Raw genomic sequence first — 25956 nt, 5'->3', positions numbered from 1 at the left:
TTTCAGTGAAAATGTTGCCTCAGGCTATCATCTTTCCCTTCGTTTGGTCTGAGATGGCTGGAGTCTGCATGAGTCCTAGACCCATTTATTCATCTCCGGAAATACTTGAGTGTGCTACCAGTTGTAGCCACTGGGATAAAGAAAATAAACATCCCCATCGTCCTGGGATTTACCTTTTAGTAGGGGGAGGTGAACCTAATAAATACATGAATTATATGGCATATTATTCACGTTGAGTGCTATGGAGCAAAGTAAAGCAGGGTAAGCGGTTTTAGTGATTAGGAAAGGCAGGCGTCGCTGGGATGACGTGTGTGAGGACCTGACGGCTGTAAGGGAGCCAGCCGCGCGCACGGGCTGGAGGCGACGCGTGCTCACGGGGCCAGCACGTGGGAGGTGGTGAGCAGGAGCTTGCTGAGTGAATGCGCGCCGACAGACGAACGGCCCACCAAGAGCGAGCACGGGACGGGACGAGTGTTCCTGTTCCTCCGAACTCAACCAACATTTATTGTGCCCCAGGCAGTGGGTCCCCCATCAGCCCTAGTTCGGATAGGTGTCTGTCGGGCTGGAGCTCCGGAGCTGTCCTTCGGCCAGGACGCGGGGCTGTGCTGCCACCTGCCTCCGACGGGCGGGAAACGTGGGCGCTCCGGGGCAGAATCCCTCCCGCCGAAGCTCCCGCTCGCTGTGGGAAGGTGCCCCGAGCCACCGAGGCTGCGCGGGACGGATGGTACTACTGCCGCCTGGCCCCCGCCGCCCGCTTTCGTTCGCCCGCGGTCGGCTTCCCGGCCTCCAGACGCGAAGGCGTTTTCCCCGCCCTCCGGAACTTAGCGGCTCGAGCACGGTTCCCGCCCGGCCTTGGCGGCAGCCGGAAGCGGAAGTGCTTGCTGGCGGCGCCCCGGCGGCGTCCGGCTGGCGGCTGCGGCGCGCTATGGAGCACGTGACGGAGGGGTCCTGGGAGTCGCTGCCGGTGCCGCTGCACCCGGGGGTGCTGGGTGTGCTGCAGGAGCTGGGTTTCCCGTACATGACGCCGGTGCAGGTACCGGCGCGGCCGGGGAGGAGGGTCCTCGGCGCGCAGGGGCGGATGCCAGGCACCCGCTTAGTGGGACGTGGCCGGCAGGTGTGAGCATCAGGCTCGCATCCTGGGGTTCTCTCCCCGCCAGCCGGGGCGTCTGCCGCCCAGCCTCCACTGATGCCGCGCTGGCTACTGATCCGGGCAGGCAGAGGAGGCAGGCGGCGGCGCACCTGTGCCCGGGTCTTCACTCCTCCCCACCCCCGGGCGCTGGGGCCTCAGTGCCTAGTTCATATCCTGGCTCTGCACCTCTGGCAAAAGACTTAACCTCTCTGTGCTTCATTTCCCTTCTCTGTGAAATGACCAGAATATTACCTGCCTCATACGGTTATTGTGGGAATTTCATAAGACAGTGTTGGACGCATTATGGGAGCTTCATAAATATTACCTGCTGTTGTTGTTATGTGGGCTAAGTGAAGCGTCCAGCTTATTCAAGAAATGTTTGTTGAGGACGTACTCAACAAACGTATCAGGTACTTTTCTAGGCTCTGGGGGGGTTTTGCAGTGTTGGTCCCCACTCACGGGCCTTATTTTCTAATGCAGGGAAGAGAGAAAGGAGTAATAGAATAAGATAATTTCAGCTCCTAAGTGTTATGAAGGAGCCAAAACAGACTGATGTGGTAGATAGTGACAAGAAGGGACAGGATAGGAGGTAGGACAGGGTGTTGGGGAAGGCCTCTCTTAGGAGGTGTCATTGAGCTGATACCTGAATGATTGGGAAGGAGCTGGCTGTGGGGTGATGAAGGGGGATTCTGGCAGCGAGAAATGCCAGTGCAAATGTCCTGGGGCTGGACAGTGAGCTTGGAGGAACAGAAAGAAGGCCTTTCTGGCTGGAGCATGGTGAGTAGTGTAAGAGATGAGGAAAGCGGGGTCCAGGTTGTGCAGGGTCATGTAGGAGCTTGGCTTGGATTCTAAATGCAGTGGGAAGACATCTTACATGGGAAGCTGTGCAAGAGGCAAGGGATGTGACTGATGTGTAGAGAACGGACTTTGGAGCATTAAGAGAAGAAGCGAGGGTGTCAGTTGGGAGGCCGTTGTCCAGTGAGAGAGGTGGTGGCTTGGAGTAGAGAGGAAGCAGTGGACATGGAGACGTCAAGGTTGAGACAGCTTTAGCGTTCCTTGAAAGAGGAATCTAGGGGGACTCTGAGGGTGGTGTCCTTATTGGCTGAGTGGATGGTGGTACCATTTACCCAGATGAGGAAGGCTGGGAGTGGTGACATGTGAATTTCAGAGGGAAATTCAGGAGAGTTCTGTTTTGACATGTTCAGTTGAGATGCCGATGAGATCCTCAGGAAAGCCGTGGAGGCAGCAGGCAGGGCTGGAGATAAAACTTGGGAGGGCCGTGTGCCAGGCCTTGGGAATGTATGCAAACGAGATCCAGTCTGCCATCAGAGGTGGTTCGTCTCCGACTGTGCTGTCCACTATGGTGGTCACTAGACACATGTGGCTATTGAACACTTGAAATATGGGGAGTCCAAATTGAGATGTGCTCTGAGTGTAGAATGCACAGTGGATTTCAAAGGCTAAGTATGATGAAGAATAGAAAATATCTCATTAGTTTTAAAAATAGTGATTACATGTTGATGTGAGAATAGTTTGGATAGATTGGGTTAAATAAAAGGTATCATTACATTTATTTAACCTCCTTTTACTTTTCTTAACATGGCCACTAGAAATTTAAAATCACCTGTGTGGCTCATATTTCTGTTGGACAGCAGTGGCGTAGAGCAGGGTTTCTCAGTCTCTGCACTGTTGACATTTTGGACTGGGTAATTCTTTGCTGTGGGGGCTGTCCTGCGCCATGTAGGCTGTTTAACAGCATCCCTGGCCTCTGCCTACTAGGTGTTAGTAGTACATACTCCCCCCCCCCCCCGCCCCCCGCATTGCCAGGTGTTCCCTGGGGGCACAGAAATCACCTAGATTGAGAACCCCTTGTGCAGAGACAGTTAGAAAAGTCCGACATGTGCTGTGATGGGGTGAGCTCAGGCTCTGGGGACCAGGAGTGGAATCCTGGAGGGGTCACCTCAAAGCCACAACCTATGTCTGCTTCCAGTTTAGCCACTGATGGCTGAAAGCAAAGGGCCAGGCTTCTCGTAACGCTGGAGGTCCTGCGCAGTGTTTACAATGAGAAGGCTTACTTGAAGCATTGTTCTCTGATACTGGAGCTGCAAGGGACCTTAAACTCAGTGTCTTCAAACTCTTCCTGGTCCAGAGAGGAAAGGTAGGCGAGGCAGGGCTAGAACTCAGGACTCCCGAATCCCATCTCAGCCCGCTTTCCCCTCCACACCGTCTGTGCAGACACCCTTGACTTGTTACCTTGGAGCCCACCCCTCTGGGGTGCCTTGTGGTGACTCCACTCGGAGTCCACATTGTGGTGGGATCCACCGAGGCCACCCCGTAGGTTCTAGGGCTTTTGGCCTCATCCTTGGAGTCCTGGCGTTCTCTAACCAGTGCTTTGCCATCTCTCTCTTCAGTCTGCAACCATCCCTCTGTTCCTGAAAAACAAAGACGTTGCTGCAGAAGCGGTGAGTACCTCGTGTCAGGCCAGCGCCCTCCTGCCTTCCCTCCAGAGTGAACCGTGAGGGGAAGCCAACCAAGACTTTCTCCCCCGCAGGTCACAGGTAGTGGCAAAACCCTCGCTTTTGTCATCCCCATCCTGGAGATTCTTCTGAGAAGGGAAGAGAAGTTAAAAAAGAGTCAGGTGAGGAGAGCCGGTGATATATTTCACTTACTCATGGGAGAGTTCACAGTTGAGTAAGAAGCTAGTCAAAAGCTTGGGGGGAAAGAAAGTCTATCCTCATTAGTCACTGTATTGTATCCTCATACAGTCACTGTAGGATGCTGTATTTGTGAATTTGCCTATTCATTAAAACTTATTCGGAGCCCCCAAATCAGTACCCTCTGTGCTTTCGTGCTCATTCACGGACTTGTGCAGAGCAGTGAGAAATTGGAGTTGCCTGATGTGCACGTCCCCAGCTGAGTGTGAACCAGGCAGCGCTCGGCCTTCTTGTTTCAGCTGTAAACAGGTGTCATTTTCATGGTCTCCTGACTGCCATGATTTTTGCATTTTTGTTGGTGGTTTCACTGTTAAAATGGCCCCCAAACATGGTACTGAAGCGCCGCCTAGTGTTCCTGAGAGCAGGGAGGCTGTGCTGGGCCTCGGAGAGAAAACACTTGGGTTAGATGAGCTTTGTCCAGGCGCGAGTGACAGTGCTTCTGGCAGAGAGTTCAACGTTAGTGAATCAACAGTATGTATTGAGCGAGGCGTCTTTAAACAGAAGCACAGGTAAACCAGGTTATGTGTGGATCGGGTGACAGAAATGTGAGCGGAGGCTGGCGGGGACCTAACCCTGTATTTGCCCTGGGAGCAGTCGTTCAGTATTCGCTAGTTCGGTGTTCGTGGTGACTTTATGGAACAGGACTACTGCAAATAATGAGAGCTGACTGAAATTCAAGGGAGTTGATGTGCACTGAGACCAGATGCTGCTGGAAAAGCCCAGGAAGTGCTGCTTCTCTGGGGATTTCCTCTGTGAGGTGGAGGGTGCGGGGCATGTGTGTTCAGCTCTGCGAGCCCGGAGCACTGCTCATCGTGTTCGTCCCCTCACGTGGGCAGGTGGGAGCCATCATCATCACGCCCACGCGAGAGCTGGCTATTCAGATAGATGAGGTCCTGTCGCATTTCACGAAGCCCTTCCCGCAGTTCAGGTAACTCGGATGCAGTGTCTCTCTTAGCCACCAGCTTTGATTTTGCCTGACTTGCTCCAACACCTGTTTCTTGTTTTAGCCAGATTCTCTGGATTGGAGGCAGGAATCCTGGAGAAGATGTTGCGAGGTTTAAGGAACAGGGGTAAGTTTGCTTGCTTCTGCTCTCGGCACTGAACCCAACAGGAATCAGTGTGTGATCTAAGTGGTCTCATCCCTCCCACGGTGGTCCCTGACCTCGCCCTGAGCCTCAGACCCACAGATGCCACTTACCTGCCTGGCATCTCACAGCCATTGCAAAAATGTCTAAATGTGGCTTGGAATTTTCCTCCCCAGACGTGCCCGTCCTCTGGAGTTTCCCGTCCATCTGTCTATGCAGGTGTGCTCCTGAAGTCTGAGAGTCAGCCTTGACACCTCACCGTCCCCTCCATTCCCGCCTCACAGTTAACCATCACCAAATCCTTCCTTTCCTCTCCAAAGCCTCTCTCCAACCATCACCCTTTCTCCCTCGCCACCTCTCCCGCTCATTTCTCTCCTGGGCTCCTGCAGCAGCTTGCTCTCTCTTCTGTGTTTTGACTCTTGCCCTCTTATACTCCACTCTCCACATAGCAACCAAAGTGGCCTTTTCAGGCCACTTCACTCATTGCAAACTCTTTAGTGGCTCCTGCTGGCCCTTAGGGTAGATGCTAATGTTTGTACAGGGCCTGCGAGGCCTCCATTCTCCACTGCCACCACCCTCCCACCCAAGCCTGGCGCTGCTGTGGTGACCTGGCTTTCTCCTGGGTCCTGTGTGGGCTGGCCTCTTCCCTATCGCTGGGGGGCTCGGGAAAGTCGGGGTGGTGTCTGTCTTGCAGCATTTTATCTTCAGAGCTTAGCGTGGGGCTAAGCACGCAGCAGGCGTTTAGTAAGCACTCAGAATAAGTGTTGAAGTACATGGTGGCCATCAGTCCTTTGGATTTTACTCAGTCCCGCCATGAATAAGGTTTGAAATGAGCAGTGATAGGTTTTGAGCCCAGGTTGTTAGTGAACCTTAATAAAGAGATCTGTCCTTCATTGAGTGCTCACTCTGTCCCAGCTATAACGTGAGATCCTTTCCAGCAGGAGTCCCCCACTCAGGTTCCTCCAGGGCGCAGGCTAATATCAACGTGTGAGGATAAATGTGAGGAGGTGCGGATGGGAGGGACTGGCTAGTTTATACCCGGATACTCGTCTCCAGCTGGTACTTGTCTTGCAGGACCCTCAGCTCAGTATTGCCAAATTTTGAATTTTTTAAAAAGAATGTGGAGTGGTAGGTTTCTGTGTGTGATCTCCAGATTTTTTAAACTGTTGGCATGATTCACATTTCAGAAAAAACCATCTTGAAGGTCAGCCAATTTATGGGGTCACGTTTGGCCTTCAGTCTGCCAGTTTGTCATCGTTACCTAAAATTCTCGCTCATTCTGTTAACACCCTCATTTTATAGCTGAGTTACCTGGGGCCCAAAGTGGTTGAGTAACTTGCTCTAGGTCAGGGGTTGGCAAACCTCTTCTGTTTTTACAGACGGTAAATATTTTAGTTTTGTGGACCTCACAGTCTGTGCTGCTGGACCACAGCTGTTCAGCTCTCCTGTCGTACTGTGAAAGCCGCCACAGACAGCACGTGAATGAAGTGTTGTGTGGCAATAAAATGTCACAAAAACAGTTGGGGGCCGGATTCGGCCGATGGGCCAGAGTTTGCTGACCCGGCCTAGGTGTTAGCCTGGAACCCAGATCTGCCCCCTCGCGGCCCAGCTTCCCCTGCAGCACACTCTCCTCCCACTCTCTGCTCTTCTTTCTCTTCCCTGGGATTGAGGTGACCCTTGGGGGATACAAAACTTGGTATTTGGAATCATAAATATTCCCAAGACCCAGAGAGTGCAGTAAATGTCAACCTTGTTTTCCAAGTGGGAACATCATCGTGGCGACTCCAGGCCGCTTGGAGGACATGTTCCGCAGGAAGGCCGAGGGCCTGGATCTGGCCAGCTGTGTGCGGGCCCTTGATGTCCTGGTTTTGGATGAAGCAGACAGACTTCTGGACATGGGGTTTGAGGCAAGGTACTGGATTTAGGACTTCACCAGCTTTGGGTCCAAAGGAGAGCAAAACAGAATTCCTTTATTACTTCCTGTCTTTATTAGCCACGTTTGAGTTTCAAATCATTCGGTTGTTTGGCCTTTCAAATTCTACCTCACAATTTAAATTCCAGTTCTTTTTTCTTAAGATGCATTTTCCTTCATGGTTTCTTAAAAGGTTTGTGTCTGTGTATTTCTCAAATAAACAGCTTTATTGGGATATAATTCAGATATCATATAATTCACCCCTTTAAAGGGTACGGTTTAATGGTTTTTAGTCTCAAAAAGTTTTGTGTCTTAATTGCACTCTCTTCTTTTCACTGCCCTATATTATAAAAGTATAATTATATGCTTATATTGGAGAAAGCTTGGAAAAATGAGAGTATAAAGAAGAAATAAAAATCACCCATAATCTCACCTTCCAGTAATAGCAACTCTAAATATTGTGATAGTTTCTCTTCCAGTCTTTTTAAATACCTGTTTAGTATCATAACACACTATTTGTTGATGATGCTGATAAATGAGGGGGTTAAGGTTGAGCCCTCTTTTTTAGCATAAACACCATCCTGGAGTTTTTGCCAAAGCAGAGGAGAACCGGCCTTTTCTCTGCCACTCAGACGCAGGAAGTGGAGAACCTGGTGAGAGCCGGCCTCCGGAACCCTGTCCGCATCTCCGTGAAGGAGAAGGGCCTGGCCGCCAGCAGCACCCAGAAGACCCCCTCCCGCCTGGAGAACTACTACATGGTGAGCCCTGGAGCTGCTTCTCACTGGTTCCTGCGGTCAGTAATAACGATAGTGGGTCTGAGGGACAGCGTGGGCACTGTGGTTAGCAATACTGTGTTGTATACTGGAAATTTGCTAAGACAGTAGGTCTTAAGTGTTGTCACCAAAAAAAGGGTAACTATGTGAGGTGACGGATGTGTTAATTAACTTGATTGTGGTCATCATTTCACAATGTATATGTATATTAAGTCATTACATTGTACACCTTAAATATCGACATAGATTTTTTTTGTTTTTTTGAGGAAGATTAGCCCTGAGCTAACATCTGCCGCCAATCCTTCTCTTTTTGCTGAGGAAGACTGGCCCTGAGCTAACATCCGTGCCCATCTTCCTCTACTTTATACATGGGACGCGTACCACAGCAGGGCTTGACAAGCGGTGCCATGTCTGCACCTGGGATCCAAACCAATGAACCCCGAGCTGCCAAAGCAGAGCATGTGCATGTTTAACCGCTGCGCCACTGGGCTGGCCCCTAGATATAGATGTTTTTAATATAGTAATATACTTAAATATATTTACAGTTTTTATTTGCCACCTATATCTCAATAAAGCTTGGGAAAAAATGAAACAAGTATTCTACCCAAAGCAGTTTATTGAAAAAACTTAATTTTTTTTGACTTAAACTGCTTTCAATAAGCTTAGTTCTGTTTTTCCTTTTAAACGATCAACTGTAATAATGGTTTTAGCAGTTGATTAGATTTTTGTGTTTCTACTTACTCGAAAAATGATTCCTTAATTTTTTAACTTCACTGTCTGTATGTTTTATCAACATGGTATACAGTGTTCCCACTAACATAAGGCAACTCTTAGCAGTTAAAACAAACAAGCAAACAGTAATGATGACAGGTGCTCTAGGGATTAGCTTGCAGTTTTCTAGGAAAGTAAATCTATAAAGTGATATCCAGTGGCACATTTTAAAGTGCATTTGGGGAGAGAGCCAGGACAAATGGTATGGGTGGTCATACTCGTCATTCAACAAGTAAGTGAGTAAGCAAGTTAACGTGGGCAGAAAGGTATTTTAAGCATAGTCTCCAAGGACAGTGTGTATGGACCACCTACCCCCAAGCGATCAACTGTTTATACACGTGCATGGGGTGTGCTGGGTGCAGGCACGGGAAACACTGGGTCCTGAGTTAGAGAAGGGCACAGCCAGACATGCAGGTGACACACAGGAAATCACATGATAGGCTCACTCCGAAGGAGACTTTGTTAGGCCACAGCGTTCTGCTGCTTTGCGAGCTGGATATTGGGTAGTTTTGACCTGCAGCTGGGAATTGCTGATTTTGCAGCACTCCACCCTCTCTGTCTACCTGTAGGTTCCTCCCCGGGCAGTGGGGGCTTTTGGAAATGTGATTATTTAGTAACGAGGCCACCCTCTTCCGTTCCTCCCGTTGCTGGGATGGGCTAGGAGGCATCCAGAGAGCACGGCCAGCCAGGGTGGCAGCACTATTTGGGAACCAGGAGAACCCACAGGCCAGTGTCACGTCTTGACAAGCCACCTCTAAATCGCCAGCCAGGGTTAGGGTTTTGCTTTTGGCCAACAGGGGCTCCTCAGCTCGTGAATACAGCCACATGTTCACAAAGAAGTGGGCTGGTTTAAAAACCAGTGTCTGTTGCTGTGGACTGTAAGGGTGACGAGTCTGCTGTCCTTTGTGTCAGTTCATGGGGGAATTGAAGGTAGAACAGGTTTGCAGTCAGAAACCACCTCTAGTGCAGCTGCCTGGAGGATGCTGCTGAAGTCCGACAGGCTCATGTGAAGTGGGAGTCACCCTCGACGTTGACATTTCTGAGGCTGGGTTGTAAAGGCAGGAGGCTGGCTCTTCCAGGCAGAGGGAGGGGTCCAGTAGATGGGGTAGTGGTTAAGAGCGTGGGTGCATATCTTGGCTTCAGCCCTTACTACCTGAATTAGATGAACTCACCAGGTCGTTGCCTGTAAGATGGGGTCTAGGAGTACCCACGTCATAGGGTTGTTGTGAGGATTAATCTGTTAATACAGATGGAGGTTTTTAGGCCAGTGCTGAGTACACAGCAAGCACTAACAAATGTTAGCTTTAGACACCCACTGTGGCTGCTGTTGCGTTCTGCTGTTTGCACTCATTTAAGTGATTGCATTTAGAGATGTCTGAGTGTGTGAGAAGAACTTCCCCACTGAGCACTTGGTTTTGGTAAAAAAGAGGGAATGCATCCAGGTGGATTTCCTCTCCAGTTTAGGCCTGAACGGAGCATTCTTATTCAGAGGCTGGAGTCCGTCTCCATGGAGGTCTTTACATTCATTATGTACATTCCTTTCTGGAAACCTATGTTCACTTTAGAGCAGTGATTTCTGAACCTGGCTGTGCATCAGAATCTCCTGGGCGCTCTTAAATGATATGGATTCTTGGGTCCACACCTGGACCTCCTGAATCATAATCTGTATGCTGTGCCCAGGAACCTGCATTAAAAAAAAATCTACCCTGGAGATGGTGTGGCTGGCATGGTGGCTGCCTGTATATTGGGATTTGGAATGACTGCTTTAGATGACTGTGTGTCTCACTTACATGATTTGTGACTTGTATGTGTCAGCAGCTCACGGTGATGTTTGTTCTGAGCCGGGCAGACTGATCAACATTCTACTAAAGTCATGGAAGAAATCAGATTCCTTAAAATTTAAGGCTGAAACTCAAAATAGCTATGGGGATTGTTACTGTCAATAAATTTGTTTTTATGTGATTAGTTTTCCTTTTTATTTTGTAGGTATGTAAAGCAGATGAGAAATTTAATCAGCTGGTACATTTTCTTCGCAATCATAAGCAGGAAAAACACCTGGTCTTCTTCAGGTAATCATTGTGGACTCTGTGGTAGGAGACTCGGGGCTCAGCTACACCCAGATGTATGTAGCTCTCAGGTTTAGAAGTCCATTTAGGATGATTCTCTCAGTAAGGAATGCTTTTGGCTGCAAATAACTGAAAACCCAACTTCTATGGCTCAAGCAGGAGGAGTTTATTTTTCTCCTGTAAAAAGAAGTCCAGAGGTAGGTGGTTCCTGGCATTGGTTTATGTCTCAGCAATGTCAAGGCCCATGTTTCTGCAGTTGTCTTGGCCCCTTCTTGTATGTCACCTCATAGTTTCAAGATGACCGCCGTCACACCCTCTATCCCGTCTGCAATGAAAGCAGATAAAGGAGGAAAGGCAGAGGGGGCGAGAAGGGCAGTGTTAGCTCTATCCATCCTTTTTAATCAGAAGGACAAAAAGCTTTCTCAGAAACCCGTCCTCCCTAGCTGACTTCTGCTTTCATTTTCTGGGCAAAAGTGGGTCACCCACAGCCGCTCAGTTCAAGAGAGCAGAGAAAATGTGGAGCTGTCCCAGCCTCTGTGGTGAGGGAGGCCGAGGAGGAGGTGGTGGGGAACGGTGTTTGGTCAGCCAGCCCAGTGTCTGCCCCTGTGGGGTTTTGTCCTGTTGTCCAAATGCAAGATAGGGATAGATGTGTGTGTTCTTTGAGTTTGCTTTTCCCTCCTCAAATATACCTGTGGCGTTGTTTTTCGGCAATACCAAAAGAATTTTTTTTCTTTTCCATCTGCCATTCCACCAGTAAAATGCATTAGCTATACTGACCCACAGTTAAAAAATATACCCTGGTGTATACACTCACACACAACTGAAACAAGGATTTCATAAAACTGCACTCGACTGGGTGGGAGGCATTCTCGTGTCTTCTTTTCTGCTCTAATTTTTAAACAGTGCTGGTCCAAACTCATTAAATCAATTTCAGGACCCACCAGATTGCTTTCAGGATCTCTGGGCTGTGACCCTCTGTGTGAAAAGTGCTTTATTATGTACCTCTGTGACTCATGGTGGACACAGTGCAGACTCTGGGAGCAGTCACTTAGCACAGATGTTTAAGATGGAGGTTTTTAAGTAGAGAAGAGTTAGCCCAAATTGGAATCCTGCAGCCTGGTATAGTGGGAAGAAGATTGGAGAAGGAATCAGACCTTGGTTCTGGTTCTGGCTCTGCCATTCACACTTGTACTGCCTCTGCATAAGCTTCAGTTCCCTCATCGGCAAAAGGATGTGGCATCACTTTGGAATCCCTCCAAATAAAAGGGGGTCAGGGCGAGCCTTTTATTAGAAGGGTGCTGTATAGCGAGCTCACAGACTCAATGACAAAGTTGAGTCCCCAGCCCCTAGGGGAGACTGGATCTGGGCGGCCCCAGAGAGCTCTGTGGCTCTCTAGGGCACATCCTCATTGGGATGACCCTGCTCCAGCCCCCTTTTGTCCTTGGGTGACTCGACTCCAAGTCCAAAATTCTGGGAGAGAGGATCAGATTGGTCAACTTGGGTTATCTGCCACGCCCTTGGGGATCACACTAATGGGGGAAGAAGCAGTTCCCCAAAAGAGAAGCAGGAGTGTTTTGAAATCTTATAAAACTATTTACATTTAAGATGCCATTGTTTTTGTTAAGAATGACTACTTCAGTTTAATTTGTTTCTCAGAGGGCCAGGGAAATTCCCCTTGCTAGAACATCTTTAGACAGTGGGAACACATCCTTGGGGTTTTAACTCATGTTGAAGGGATTTTGTCAAGATTGGCCTTTCGTGGGCTGAGGGGTTTTCAGATTTGAGCTTGGCTGTAGGTGATATTCGTAGTTGTTCTCTTCTGCATTCTCCCGAAGAGGACTGGGTCATCTCCGCTGCGCCTGGCGCTGTGGCCTCCCTGCCCCGCCCGTTGTGGAAGGACTAAGATGGCCAATGACCTAAGCCCTCTGTCCCTCCCGCAGCACCTGCGCCTGTGTGGAGTACTACGGCAAGGCTCTGGAGGCCCTGGTGAAGAGCGTGAAGATAATGTGCATCCACGGAAAGATGAAATACAAGCGCAATAAGATCTTCATGGAGTTCCGAAAACTGCCGAGGTGGGTTGGCTCGTTGGATGGCAGCTCTCCACCGCTGTCCACTTCTTCAGGTCCCCGAACCTGCTCTTTTCTCCCCGTCTCTAAGCCTTTGCATCTGTTGTTTTCCCTGCCTGGAGCCCTCTTCCTCCTCTAACCCAGTTATCCTGTCTTCTCTGCGTAAGTGCTCAGAGCCCCTGCCCCTCTGATCCCCACTGCACTCGGCTGTACTGACTTCCTTAGTTACCTATCGACTTCCTGCTCGATTTGAAGCTCCATGAGAACAGGAATCTGGACATTGTGTTCACTCCTGCATCCCCCGTTTCTAGTCCAGGGCCTGGCCAGTGGGGGTTTGATCACTATCTGTGGACCTGGTGAAGAGAGCGGTTGGAACAATCCGTGAAATCCAGCTTGCTGGCTGTCAAGCCAGTGACTACAGAGCAGGGAACTTGTGTCTCTTAATGACCATGACTTGATTCTTTTTGGGCATAAAAATATTAATTTTTTTTTTTAAAGATTGGCACCTGAGCTCACATCTGTTGCCAATCTTCTTCTTCTCCTCCTCCTTCTCCCCAAAGCCCCCAGGACACAGTTGTATATTTTTAGTTGTGGGTCCTTCTAGTTGTGGCATGTGGGACACCGCCTCAGCGTGGCCTGATGAGCAGTGCCATGTCTGCGCCCAGGATTCAAACCAGCGAAACCCTGGGCTGCTGAAGTGGAGCACGCGAACTTAACCACTTGGCCATGGGGCCGGCCTCTAATTTTGTTTTTCTTAATCACTGAGCATTCTGGCTACATTAAAAGCACTTGTTTTGGGCAAAGTGATACAACTGACTGTTACCCCTCAGTCAGAGAGGGAAAATTTCACTTGTTCTTTTCAAGGGCTACAAAGGATGAGACCCACTGCAGTTTCTTTCTTCAAGTGGAAATATGCTAATTTTAAGGATCCTTTCACTGTCTTCTCCACACCTCCTATTTTCATTGGGAATTTGTGAAGTGCTAGAGATTCTCAGGAGGAGGAAAAAAATCAAAATGTTATTAGTAAATACTTGCTTTTGTGAGAGATTCTGGAACCTGTATATCCCTGTTGTCATTGAGATCAGTAAAGACTGTTTGATGGTGATGGAAATGGTGGCCTCCTTACTCAGAATGGTGTTTTCTCATTTCTAGTGGGATTTTAGTGTGTACCGATGTCATGGCCCGAGGAATAGACATTCCCGAAGTAAACTGGGTTTTGCAGTACGACCCTCCCAGCAATGCCAGGTACAGCATGACGGAATGTTCCCCTCTCTCCATCGAGGAGTCTAGGCTAACGAAGTATGGATCCTGAGGAAGATAAACATGACATTTGTCAAAACATTATTTTATGTAGCAAAAATAGGCCAACAGGTGAATCCTCATTGGGATGTCAATAGTGATACCATATTATGCAGTAATTAAAAGTATTTTCAAATGCTTTGTAAAGTTCTTGCAGAAATGCACAAGATAGAATGTTTAAAGAAAAACAATACATAACACCATATATAGAAATTTCAATTATTCTCCCAAAGTAATTATTCCTAACAAGTGCTTCTAAACATAGGAAAATGCCTGTAAATATAAACTCCTGAGCAATAATAATGGTTACTTTTCGGTGGATGGCTTACATGTCATCTTTATTTTCTTTTTTATACTTTTCATTGTTTCCTAAATTTCCTACTAGGACCACATCCTACCTGTATCATCAGATAGGCATAAATTTAAAAGTTTTATAGTTCAGTGTCTTACCAAATCCTGTCTGGTTTGCAGTGTATATTTAATCGCCAACTCTTCGGTTGGCAACACCAGGAAGCGGCAGGGTTGGGATTGAGCTGTGGTGTCTGGCAGCTCCAGGTCTGTCCTCTGCTCAGCCGTCATCACGTGGTGACCATGTCCCATCCTGTGTTCACAGTGCTTTTGTGCATCGCTGTGGCCGCACAGCCCGCATTGGCCATGGCGGCAGTGCGCTCGTGTTCCTCCTTCCCATGGAAGAGTCATACATCAATTTCCTTGCAATCAACCAGAAAGTAAGCTGTCTTCGCTCTTCATGTAGAACGCCCAGTGATGGGGGAGCTGGGAAAGTTCTTTTCCAGCAGGTGGTCTGGAACTGAGATTCGGGGCTGCAGACTCACAGGGCCAGGCTGGGGCTGTAAGTGTGGGAACGTGGCTGGCTTGAAGGCTGTGGAGAGGCACCAGTGCCCGGCCCCAGCCGAGTGACACTACTTGGGAGTGCAGCCTAGTGTTGCCATACTTCCAGATCAGGATTATGTAAAATTTGATTTTAAAGTTTTCTTAAAAAATTTAAAATACTTTTGGGACCATGAATACTTGGGTTGGATTGGGCTTCCAGTCCTCTGATTTAAGATTAAAATGAATCGTTTGCCTTTGGGTTTATTGGCACTGGCTCTGACGGGGAAGCCTTGGGGAGGAGATTGCAGCTAGAGGTGAGAATGTGGTCTCTGCAGTGCCCCCTGCAGGAGATGAAACTCCAGAAGAACACAATGGACCTTCTTCCAAAGCTCCAGTCCATGGCCCTGGCCGACAGAGCTGTGTTTGAAAAGGGCATGAAAGCTTTCGTGTCATACGTCCAGGCTTATGCGAAGCATGAATGCAGCCTCATCTTCAGATTAAAGGGTAAGTTGGACTTCTTCCTCACATAATTGTGTCACCATCTTAAACACGTGATGGTCTTACAAGTATGAAATTGCTTTGTCTTATAAAAACGTTAGGCATATGTCAGGGTTAATGTTCTCTAAACATTGAAAAGGAAATCTTTCTAGGATTTGAGTAGATAGAATAAACTGGCCACTGGCTGCCGAGTGTTCCTTTTTAGTAAAGATGTAATTATTTTAATTCTAATTAAACCCAATCTGTTAAGACCATTTCGTTAGATAAAGTCACATTGTTAGGGACCTTCCATATTTTGGGTGTGCTAATTCTGGTGTTTTGGTTTAATTAGATCTTGATTTTGCTCGTCTTGCTCGAGGGTTTGCTCTGCTGAGGATGCCCAAGATGCCAGAACTGAGAGGAAAGCAGTTTCCAGATTTTGTGCCTGTGGACGTTAACACAGACACCATTCCCTTTAAAGACAAAATCAGAGAAAAGCAGAGGCAGAAACTACTGGAGCAACAAAGAAAAGAGAAGACAGCAAATGAAGGGAGAAGAAAATTCATAAAAAATAAAGCTTGGTCAAAGCAGAAGGCCAAAAAGGAAAAGAAGAAAAAAATGAATGAAAAAAGGAAAAGAGAAGAGGTAAAGTTTGCAGTTTTCTTTATTACTTAAATATTCATCTTAGAATTCTGAACAAATTTTATGGCAGTAGTATCTTAATAGGAATTGCTGGGGCCCTCACGTTCCTGTTACGGTGGTGACTTGGGTGGGGATGCGCTGTGTGGACCGGGTCTGAGAGCATGTAGTTCCTGATGACAGCCTGCCCGGTGGTGCTGAGGAACTCAGGAGTTTGCTGGTTTCTTCTCATAGGGCTCGGATATTGAAGACGAGGACATGGAGGAACTTCTGAATGACACAAGGCTCTTGAAAAAGTTTAAAAAGGGCAAAATTACTGAAGAAGAATTTGAGAAGGGGTTGTTGACAAGTGGCAAAAGAAGAGCTAAGACAGCAGATTTGGGGATCTCAGATTCTGAGGACTGCTGATGCCGGCGCCTCTGGTGCAGGGCAGGAGCGCAGGGAGGGCAGGAGCCGGCCTGCACCCGGTAGCTGCTCCTGCTGCGGATCCGAACTGCAGCAGACGCCCGAGCAGCAGCACGTCTCTGAGAGCTGTCCTTTCAGACGGGGGAAAGGGCGGGGCTTCACACTCTTGAATATTTTACTAGAAACATACCAGCCTTGAAGTCTAACAGAAGAAAGTGTAAAATTACTTGAGTGTAAATAATAGATGGCAATATTTATTTTATGGGTTGCCTGTAATTAAAGATCGAATTTTTCTGTGGCTACTTTATACTTATTTTTTAACATAAAGATACTAACGTATACTTGATTTTAGGCTTTTTAAAATCCTTCTGTGTTTTCAGGCACCTGCCCTCCTGGGTGTCCTTCCCCCTGGACTTGAGTTGTCTCTTGATGCACCGCACAGAACACGTGCACAGGGTGGCTGAGGTTGCTGGGGTTTTTCTAAGAATAGTCCCCAGTACTGCCTTATCGGGGAGTATCTGAAAACAGGAAGCAAGTCATTTTCTGGGAAAGAAAATTATGTCTGTTCAATAAACTATATCCTTCTAATCGACTGTGTCTTAAGTGTGTGAACGTGCTGCATAGTGTCTTTGCCAAGATGGCCAGTGTGCTTTGGGCCTGGGGTCAGCTCGTAGTAGTGATGCAACACCGTATCAAAATATTGCATATAATTTATTTGAAAAGATGCTGAATTTGTTCCCAAGTACAACTGTAAAAAGCTGTTCGGGACCCAAACATGTTTAAATTCCCATCTTTCACAGATACAGAATGTAAGTTTACAAATGTTCTGGAAGGCATCTTCGTTAGTGGTGAGCCACGCAGGATACTCCTGCTAACTGCTGTTTCTGTCTTCTTTGAGTTCTCTTGGTAGTTTGCACTCCATTTGGCTTGATCCTGTCGAGGGGAGGCAGCTCACGTTCCCCACTGGAAGCCTGATGTGAATTCAGCAAGGGTTTCCTGCCTTCCTATGAGGCACCATATGCAACACGTGTCCTGAGCAGCTGTTAGTCACTGAAGCGGCGCCTGGCTGCAGTCAGGAACACCTGCTTTTTAGACGTGCATCTCTCTAACTGATGCTTTTGGCAAATGAGGCTGGAGTGCAGAGAAGATGAAGGGACGGGGACTTGGGCACGTCTTCTATCGTTAGTCAAGTAGCCAATGATCTGACTTGTTTCTGGAAACAAGATGAAAGGTGTCTAGAAACTATAAGCACTATTTACGTTGGGTTTTAGGGGAACTGTGAACATATTTTAGGTAGGACTGAAATGAATAAAAAAAGATTCTCCAAGACTTCTGATTTTAAATCCTTAGTCCATAGATCTTCATTAAGAAAACAGTTCAGTTTTGGCGTGGCTCATGGAGGGGTCAAGTGGGTACTCGCCCTGCCCCACCTCTAGCAGCTGTACGCTGGCAAGGAAAGATCCAGTGGTTATAGATACAGCTTGATGAGCTCGTCGCTGACTGCTGAGGGCGTCAGCACCCCCAGGTCTGTAAACAGCAGAGTTATCAAGGAGGGGGAGGTGTAGTCCACCCATGGGTGCTCCTCTTTGAGGTCTTGTCCCGTCTGCGCAGACTTCAGAGTATCTGGCTTATACTGCAGAGAGAGGAAACATAGTTAGTCTGCCCCACAGACTGAGGGCTCTGACGTGCTGAGGCCCTGGCTCTCCAGAAACGGCGCGAGGGCAGAGTGTTGCTCGGGTCAGCCAAATCATGGTGGCCAAGGGCCACAGATAACGAAAAAACCCAAACCATGTGTTCCCTCGTTAGTGTGCTGCATTAACTCCTCCAGACGTCTCAAGATAATTTATTTACAGGGAACTTATACTATGTGCCAGGTACTGTGCTAAGCTCTTCCCATGGATAATCTCAGAATCGTTATAACCCTGATAATCCCATTGTACAGATAACTAAGTTCAGAGTTTAAAATGAAAGGACTCGCCCAGGGTCACATGGTTAGTAAGTGGTAGATGGGAGCTGAGCCCAGACAGTCGACTCCAAAGCCTGGACTGTTGGCCACCAGCTTCCCGTGCCTCCCAGCCCATATCTGCTTAAGTGAATGAGAGACCAAAAGACAAATCCTGGGCACAAAGTAGGTTCTGTGTGTTCAAGTCCAATAACCAAAAATTTATCTTTGTATCCCAAGTGTCGGAGAAAATAGGAACGGGAAGTGAATAAACTTATTGGAACATTCTCAGCACTGCATTTTTCCAAAGGTTTCAGTTTAAACTCAAATATCCCCTCTAATATGTAAAACTCTTGCCTTAAACTCATCTGGGACATCTTGCTGGTTTAGTGGGAAGAGTCGTACAAACTTGAAACTTTCTGCAACCACATAAAAAGGCTTGTTCTGTGCTTTGGCGCACACGGCCATCTGGTTGGTTCCGATCTGAGAAGTCAGAGAAAATGGAAGGTGAGATCTTATGGCACATCTCAAGAGGAAGCACCAAAGTATATGAGTGAACATGAGACATGCAATTCTGGCTTTGGAATTCAATAGGAGATTTTAAAGAAAACAGAATAGACATTTCTCCAAAGATACACAAATGGCCAATGAGCACATGAAAAGATGCTCAAGATCCTTAGTCATTAGGGAAATGTAACTCAAAACCACAAGATACCACTTCACACCTCCTAGGATGGCTATTGTTAAAAGACAAAGCAACAAGCGTTGGCAGGAGGTAGAGAAACTGGAATCCTTGTATGGTGCTGGTGGGAAAGGAAAATGGTGCAGCTGCTATAGAAGAGTGGTTCCTCAAAAAGCTGAACACAATTACCACATGACCCAGCAATTCCACACCCAGGTACACAGCCAAATGGACTGGAAATGGGAACCCATAATGATCACTGTACCAATGTTCGTAGCACCATTACTTACAAGAGCCAAAAGGTAGAAACGATTCAAGTGTCCATCAACTGATGAATGAACAGAATGTGGTCTACCCATTAATAGAATGGAATTCAGCCTTAAAAAGGAATGAAGGAGCGACACCTGCTACAACGTGGACGGACTCTGACAACACCCTCAGTGAAAGAAGCCAGAGTCAAAAAGGACAAACATTGTACAAGTCCACTTATATGAGGTACCTAGAATGGGCAAAATCAGAGACACAAAGGAGAATAGATGGGGCAGGAGTGGATGAGGGAGTTTTTGCTTAATGGTGACAGCTTCTTTGGGGTGATGGAAAAGTTTTGAAAACAGCGCTGATGGCCGCACAACAATGTCAATGTAATTAATGCCACTGAACTGGTGGCATTAAAGGTGATTAAATGGAAAATTTTACATTATATATATTTTACCACACACATAAAAAAACAAATGTTAAGCAACATATAAACTATAACATAACATGTTGATGTCAAATATGCTCAATTAAAAAAATTTAAAAACGTACTTTCAGTTAAAGCCTATTTTGAGTCAGTATAAATTACATTCCCCTAATTTACAGAGATCACTCTCCAAAGCAGAAGGAAACCTGACTAATCTTTGACTGACTACTGCAATGGCTTATGGGAACCGGGAAGCAACTGGACGCAGTGGTGAAGTCCTGAAGCTAATCAGGAGGAGACGCGGAAGCAGAACAGACGAGGCTGTCTTGGTGCCCTAGGTCGGCAATGGCTCTCCACGCCTTGAGCAAGGAGTTCTGGAGAACGATGCTCCCACCTTGTTAATAATCCCTCCGTTTTCAACAACTCCTTCAGCACCAACTATGACGAGATCCACTTTCTCCATGATGTAGCTAAGGAAATTAAAAAAAACAACTGTTTTCTTGGCTCTTGTTAGTAGCATCACCACCTGGAAAAATTAATATTCCATTTTGATCATGGTGAGTTCCTCCCATAGTTACCTTTCTTCAGAGGAGCGCTTAGCACAATCAACTCTTGGCTCTGTTACCAGTTCTGTTACCAGGGGCATTAAACCCTTTTGTGAAGACAACCCCACAGTAAGAGGTATACTTCACACTGCCACCCGCACGTGCACATGTACGCATGTAACTGGAGCAAGAATTTCACGACCCAGTGTTTATCCTTACTACGTGTAGTACACTCTATTTTCTGTTCTATTTTAATACAAACAAAACAAAAATTTAAAAACCTGATCTGAAGATGGAAAAATGTTATGTAATTTAAGAATCTTTCGGGTAGGGTGAGGGTTAATTTACCTTTTAAAATGAGCATTAGTAGAATTCTTCAAAATTCTTACTCTTGAATACATTCCTAATTTCCTTAATCATTTGTCTTATGTGTTTTCCTTCTAAGAGATTATTACTCCTATTTTCTCTTGTGAGGCACATTGACAATCCACGGGACACGTGACCTCGGTTTTAGGCGTGAAGCCGCACGGGCAAAGAATCTGAGCGCTACTGAGGACAGCCCACGCCTCCGGGTGAGGAAGGAGCACTGCGCCCAGGTGCTGAGCCTGACCCGGCCTTTGCACCTGGCTCTTGAAGTGCACCATAATAGGACAAACGACTCCCACTCTCCCCACCAGCCTACAGCCCTGGCTTCTGCGTACACTATCAGGGCCTTATAACACGCTTGCTGGTTTACTGCAGCTATCAATTAAGGGGTGGGACGCTCCCAGTGCAGGTTTATGAATGGGACTCAAACCTTCAACCCAGAACCTGCTCCAGGCCAGCTCTGGGAGTGGGTGAGGAAAAGCGATTGTGGCCGGGAAGCTGGACACTTACCCCACAGCGGCATCCAGGACCACAGTGACAGGGACGTTGAGGTGGCAGAGGGCTTTGGCCATTTTCTTACTGAAAATGACATTTTGAGAACATCAGAGGAAGTCCCATAGTGATGTATGACGAGTCACTTAATTTGGTCAGTGATAAATCATGTTAGCTTGAAACTGAGTCAATATTAATGGATTAAGGGGAAGATCCCAAGACTCTGGACTAAGAAAATGAGCATTTGGGTTCTTTAGAAGGAAGTATGTGTTTCTGGAAAACTATATTCTTGGGGACTATGGGTAAGAGAAGCAAATTTGGAAAAAAAGAGTTTTGCTTTTATTATCTTCTGGATAAAGATGTGAATTATCTATTCTTTGGTAAAAATCTTTCAATTGACACAATCTCTCACCGTTCCTCTGATTTAACTACCAAATAAACCCTCTAGATCCCATATTCCCACGTACAGCAAATTCACAGTGATTTTCTTCCAGGGGCAGAAGTGGGCACTGGCAAAGGCAATGCTGACTGACTGGCAAGTCAGGGGGGCATGTTCTGGCTCCGCTCACGATTCTAACCCTCAGTTTGCTCTTTAAAATGACTGCTGGGCATGTAACCAGATGGAAAGATACTTGCCCTGATAAATCCGGCTGCGACTCAGTAATGTACACACTGAAACGCTTCTTGGCCCTCACAGCTGCTTCCAAGACTCTCAGGACCACTCTGGAGTAGGCGTGAGTTAATATTCTCTGTGGACCAAGACAGCTCTGTCAGAAGGGCAAGCGTCTCAGCAATCCCCACACCCTCGGCCACTCTAATGCATGTTCCTGGTACCCTAAGGCTTTTCTGTATGCATTCTCACAAATCAACTATAATCAGAAAGCGATCCTGGATGGCACTCTGGGTTTTGAGCCCATATACAAGTTGAGAAAGGTTTCTGCCAGAGGAAGACATCATGGGTCTTCCCTTCCCGCAGCAGGTACAGAAGGGGAGTCCCCACACAGTGCCACTCACAGGATACAAAGCCTTTTTATCTGAAGCCCCCTTTAGGCTCTTTGGGTTGTTTTTCCTATTTCTAAGACATGGTTTGGGCCTATAGGCACCAGGAAGCTGGTATAAAATAAATGCAGTGGGCTGGGTGGGGCCAGCAGCAAAGTAGACAGGCCAAGCTCCAGCTGTTGTCACATGGTCCACTGTTGCCAAATCATCGGATTTTTCTAGAGAAGCTGAAAATCTAAAATTTCAATGTTGGCTAACTAATTTTTAAAAAATGTATAAACACTATAAACACAGGTAAACACAACCCATTTACGGGCCAGATACAGTTTGTAGACATTTACGTGCAACCTATAAGGAATAGAGTACAGAGAACTGTACGCTGCAAGATGGACGGACATAGCCCTCTAGCTCCTTTCTGGGTCTCACGTGGGAGCTGGTTGGAAATGCAGGTTCTCAGGCCCTACCCCAGACCTACTGAACCAGAAGCTGCATTTTATAAGATCCCCAGGTACTTCATCCGTATGTTCCAATCTGAGCATCTCTGCTCTAAGTTTAGTCTGAATCAGTGCTGATGCAGTTGGGGATTACACGTTAAACTACACAGAGCACGTGAAGCCCGCAGAACACGGGCAGCGCGGCGAGTCTGCCGGGAGGAGAAGGCCTCAGCCAGAGGCAGTCATGACCCTGCTCCACTGGCCTAAAAATGGCTTTGTCTGCAACTGGCTCTTGCACACGCTCCCCTCACATGTCTTATGTCATTTATTTAATCACACACTTCAAAGGCTGGGAAGAGGTATAAAAAAGGTTTTATATATATATAAAACAGAGGGCAAACTTTCAGAGTCGAAAGGCAAGTCAGTCATTTTATGGTCGGTGCAGCCTTAGACGGCAGAAGGGAGGTCCGCTGCCGGGGGAGACGCGTCCGTTTTACTGCCCTTCAGCTGGGAGAATGACTGAACTTGCAGCTCCTGTCTTTCCTCGCTTACAAACACTTGGCAGCTTTGCATCTTGGTAACAGCATTTGAAATGAAGTTAAAAAGAAAATCTCACACCAGGGCCCCGCTTCACCAGGAAGACAGTCGGTATTACCCAGGGATGAGAGCTGCTCTGTGCTGATTCAATTCAGATTTAGTACATATCCAATAATAAAAATACTTCTTTAGCAAGACACCTTATCAAATCCAGAATCATCCATGCTGTCCCAATGTTGTTCTCTGCCTGTTTGAAATGACAACCATCTGTAATATCTCCATTTATATAGTGCTTACTATGAGCCAGGCACAGTACAGAGGCTTACACACCATCTCATTAATCCTCATGACAACCCTGTAAGGTAGGTACTATTATCACCCCTATATAATAGATGAAACAACTGCAGCACAGAGAAGGTAAGTAACTTGTCCATGGTTACACAGCAAGTAAGTGGCAGAGGCAGGATTTTACCCCAGGGGTCTAACTCCGAAGTCCTTGCCCCCAATTCCCACACATGGTAAAAACCTACTCACCGCCCCATCTTTGATGAAAGTATGGCACAGATCCGCAATTTTGTTTCTCGACAGTGATATTCTCCTGAGAAAAAGCTCTCCTCGCTCAATCATGATCTCTTTACATTTGGAGTAATCCTATGAGGGAAGAGCCAAATGAGGGGAACTGGAAGATCCGGGGAAGGCTGAGAATGTTTGTAGCCAAACAGAGAAGCAGAAAGGTAACCCGAGGGAGGGCGGGGGCTTACAGAGTATTCCAGGGAGGTAAGGCTGATGAAGCGCAGGAAGAGCTCGCCGCCTGAGGACACGGCCACGGAGGAGTCCACGCCACACAGGGTTTTTATGGCCCTGGTGAAATTTGCTCTCAGACCCTGGATTGTCTCCCCTGCAATGATCACACGAGGAATGTGATGTTGATTTTAGTATCACTGCCCCTTGTTGGGTCTGCGATTCATTCATTCATTCAACCAATCTTTACTGGGTGTATACTCTATGCCGGGCACTATTCTAGATGCCAGAGATACATCCGCGAACAAGACAGACAGGGTCCCTGCTCTGATGGAACTCCCTTTCTAGTGGAAGATGCAGACAATAAGCAAGCACAGAGAAAAATAAGCAATTTAATTATAGATTGTAATGACAGAAAAAAGCAGAATGATGAGAAAGGTGGAGCTACGTTAGACAGAGTTAAGAGGGATGGTCTCTTGGAGTTGGGGCTATTTAAATTGAGACCTGAGTTAAGAAAGGATCCAGCCACATAAAGATCTGGTGGGAAAGGTTCTAGGCACAGACCATACCATGCAAAGCCCCGAGATGGGAACACATTTGGTGTGAGAAACAAAGAGAGGTCAGCATGGGTGAAGCACAGTTCAATGAGAGACAGTGTGGAAGGAATAAAGGAAAGTAAGCAGCAGCGGCAGGAGGTCTGTGAGGTGGTGCAGGTGAGCCTTATGTGTTTGAGTGTTACTCTAAGTACAATGGGAAGTCACTGGAGGTTGTCCTATAGACATATGTCTCTGGGCCAGCCTTTCAGACTAAAGAAGGCTTTATTTTGCTTATACAAGATGTCATGCTATACCTAGACTCTTACATTTAGGATGCCTGAATCAGTAGGCAATGACAATGAATGACATTAATACCAGAATTTATTCTGGAATGTTCTTTGTAGCAGCTGCACAGAATCTGGCACAAGACAGAAGCTTAATAAACACTTGTAAAGCTGAACTACTGCTAGAATTTAAGCTTCATGGTTATCTGGATATAAATGGTCACTCTTGATTCGAAGTATATTTCATTTATGAAAGGGCACCCATTTAATGATATCTCGAGGCTCTCTCCAGGTTAAAAGGAGGACTGAAATGAAGGAAGAAGCTGAGCTTGCGGCTACATTACCTTATGTAGGCACGCAGACATCTCTCACTTTCTGCACTTCTAACAGTTATTAGAAGACTTTCCTAACAGGCAGAGTGTTTGAGGACGACACTCTTACCTTTATCTCTCTTCAAGTACTCCAGCAAAGTCCGGATGGCAGCCACTGCTGAGGCCATGTCAGGATCTTCTTTCATTTGAGACTTAAAGTATTCAATTAACTCTGGGAAGAGAGAAAAAAGTGATTCATCAAATTCATTTAGCAGGATGTAAGGCCAGAGAGCTTGTTAATGATTTTTGACCTTAAGAAGAAAACTAATTTTAAAAACACTTTCTTTTCAGGGTGTTTGGCTTCAGGGACATTGTAAATGTTGATGGGAATAGAGATGACAATATTTGCAAGCTCTTTCCCTTTCATTTTTAAAAAGCTATCTGTATACATACAGTGGCATAAAATATAAGCCTCACCAAATGATAGTGAAAGATCATTCTCTTCTTATCCTTGACCCCAAGTGCTGAGAGGATCCCAGAGTCAGCCACCTTACCAATTTCTTCAGCACCCCTCCAGACAAGTCTATGTGAAGGCAAGCCTATTCACCTACATACATATGTACATGTATGTGTTTGTAGAGGTCCACCTCCCTCTTATTTTTTTACATGAAAGGTACTACATATATTAGTTTGTCCTTGTTTTCCTCTTAATAAAACACCTTGGTAACTATTCCAGATGAGCACATCAAATACGCCTTTTTCTTTTGATTCTAGTACCAGATCCAGCAGTGCAGGGGCTCTTACTTATACTTCACATACCAGGAAATCAAGACTGTGAAGACCTGCACACTTCGTCCGAATCTCACTTTTTTGGAGAAGGGCACTGGAAAGCGTGGGGAAAAGGGGATGTTTGGGGATACCCCCAGGACCCATCTCTCGGATACAGGCGCAGAGAGATGAATTTAGTTGTGTTAGAGAAAGCACCTCCAGCCCAGCAGCCTGAGCTTGGAAAGTGACCTCTCCTGGAGCCCAGACTGGGAGGTGCGAGGTGGACGGACCCCTGCGCGGCTCCGCTCAGGCCCAGCAGGTCCGTCCCATCCCGATTTACCCTTGTCATCCATGGTGCCCTCCGGACCGCGGAGCCAGACCGGGCCGACCAGCCTAAGCCGCCTGGATTGCTCCCGCGACCGCGCGGACTCCAACACACACCGACTGACAGCGCGCGGCTCAGCTCCCCG

At 47.1% G+C, this 25956-nt stretch overlaps 2 protein-coding genes across 5 annotated transcripts; one reads left to right on the top strand and one right to left on the bottom strand.

The window, feature by feature from the left end:
- The first annotated feature begins 461 nt into the window (after nt 1-461).
- Nucleotides 462-16755, top strand: DDX55 (DEAD-box helicase 55). 2 transcript variants are annotated; one of them, XM_046639976.1, is made up of 14 exons: nt 462-1033; nt 3541-3591; nt 3681-3767; nt 4680-4771; nt 4851-4913; nt 6691-6840; nt 7409-7598; nt 10371-10453; nt 12391-12522; nt 13669-13761; nt 14429-14543; nt 15036-15150; nt 15476-15768; nt 15997-16755. In XM_046639976.1, the coding sequence occupies exons 1-14, from the start codon at nt 722-724 to the stop codon at nt 16168-16170; spliced, it is 1950 nt and encodes a 649-aa protein (XP_046495932.1). In that variant the 5' UTR covers nt 462-721; the 3' UTR covers nt 16171-16755. The 2 variants fall into 2 exon arrangements, with proteins under 2 accessions (XP_046495932.1, XP_046495931.1); XM_046639975.1 differs by having other exon boundaries at nt 464-1033; nt 14982-15150.
- Nucleotides 15770-25949, bottom strand: EIF2B1 (eukaryotic translation initiation factor 2B subunit alpha). 3 transcript variants are annotated; one of them, XM_046639979.1, is made up of 10 exons: nt 25827-25949; nt 24849-24950; nt 23608-23744; nt 23381-23497; nt 21513-21625; nt 20895-20963; nt 19868-19943; nt 18467-18592; nt 17588-17800; nt 15770-16049 (listed from the first exon to the last, which is right to left on the bottom strand). In XM_046639979.1, exons 1-9 carry the CDS (start codon nt 25837-25839, stop codon nt 17636-17638), a joined length of 918 nt encoding a protein of 305 aa, XP_046495935.1. In that variant the 5' UTR covers nt 25840-25949; the 3' UTR covers nt 15770-16049; nt 17588-17635. The 3 variants fall into 3 exon arrangements, with proteins under 3 accessions (XP_046495935.1, XP_046495934.1, XP_046495933.1); XM_046639978.1 differs by lacking the exon at nt 15770-16049 and adding an exon at nt 16860-17380; XM_046639977.1 differs by lacking the exon at nt 15770-16049 and having other exon boundaries at nt 16860-17800.
- Nucleotides 25950-25956: the final 7 nt, after the last annotated feature.

The sequence above is a fragment of the Equus quagga genome, chromosome 15, assembly GCF_021613505.1.
Source record: "Equus quagga isolate Etosha38 chromosome 15, UCLA_HA_Equagga_1.0, whole genome shotgun sequence".
Taxonomy (NCBI): Eukaryota; Metazoa; Chordata; class Mammalia; order Perissodactyla; family Equidae; genus Equus; species Equus quagga.
The sequence above is the reverse complement of the archived record's forward strand: the minus strand, read 5'-3'. Positions and strand labels throughout refer to the sequence as shown.

Coding starts and splice junctions, on each gene's coding strand:
- EIF2B1 (XM_046639979.1), bottom strand. Junction 23,498..23,607: donor TTACCTCCCTGGAATACTCT/GTAAGCCCCCGC, acceptor CTTCCCTCATAG/GATTACTCCAAATGTAAAGA. Junction 21,626..23,380: donor CTTTCATCAAAGATGGGGCG/GTGAGTAGGTTT, acceptor CTTGGTCCACAG/AGAATATTAACTCACGCCTA.
- DDX55 (XM_046639975.1), top strand. CDS start 722: ATGGTACTACTGCCGCCTGGCCCCCGCCGCCCGCTTTCGTTCGCCCGC. Junction 3,768..4,679: donor AGAAGTTAAAAAAGAGTCAG/GTGAGGAGAGCC, acceptor TCACGTGGGCAG/GTGGGAGCCATCATCATCAC. Junction 4,772..4,850: donor AAGCCCTTCCCGCAGTTCAG/GTAACTCGGATG, acceptor TTCTTGTTTTAG/CCAGATTCTCTGGATTGGAG.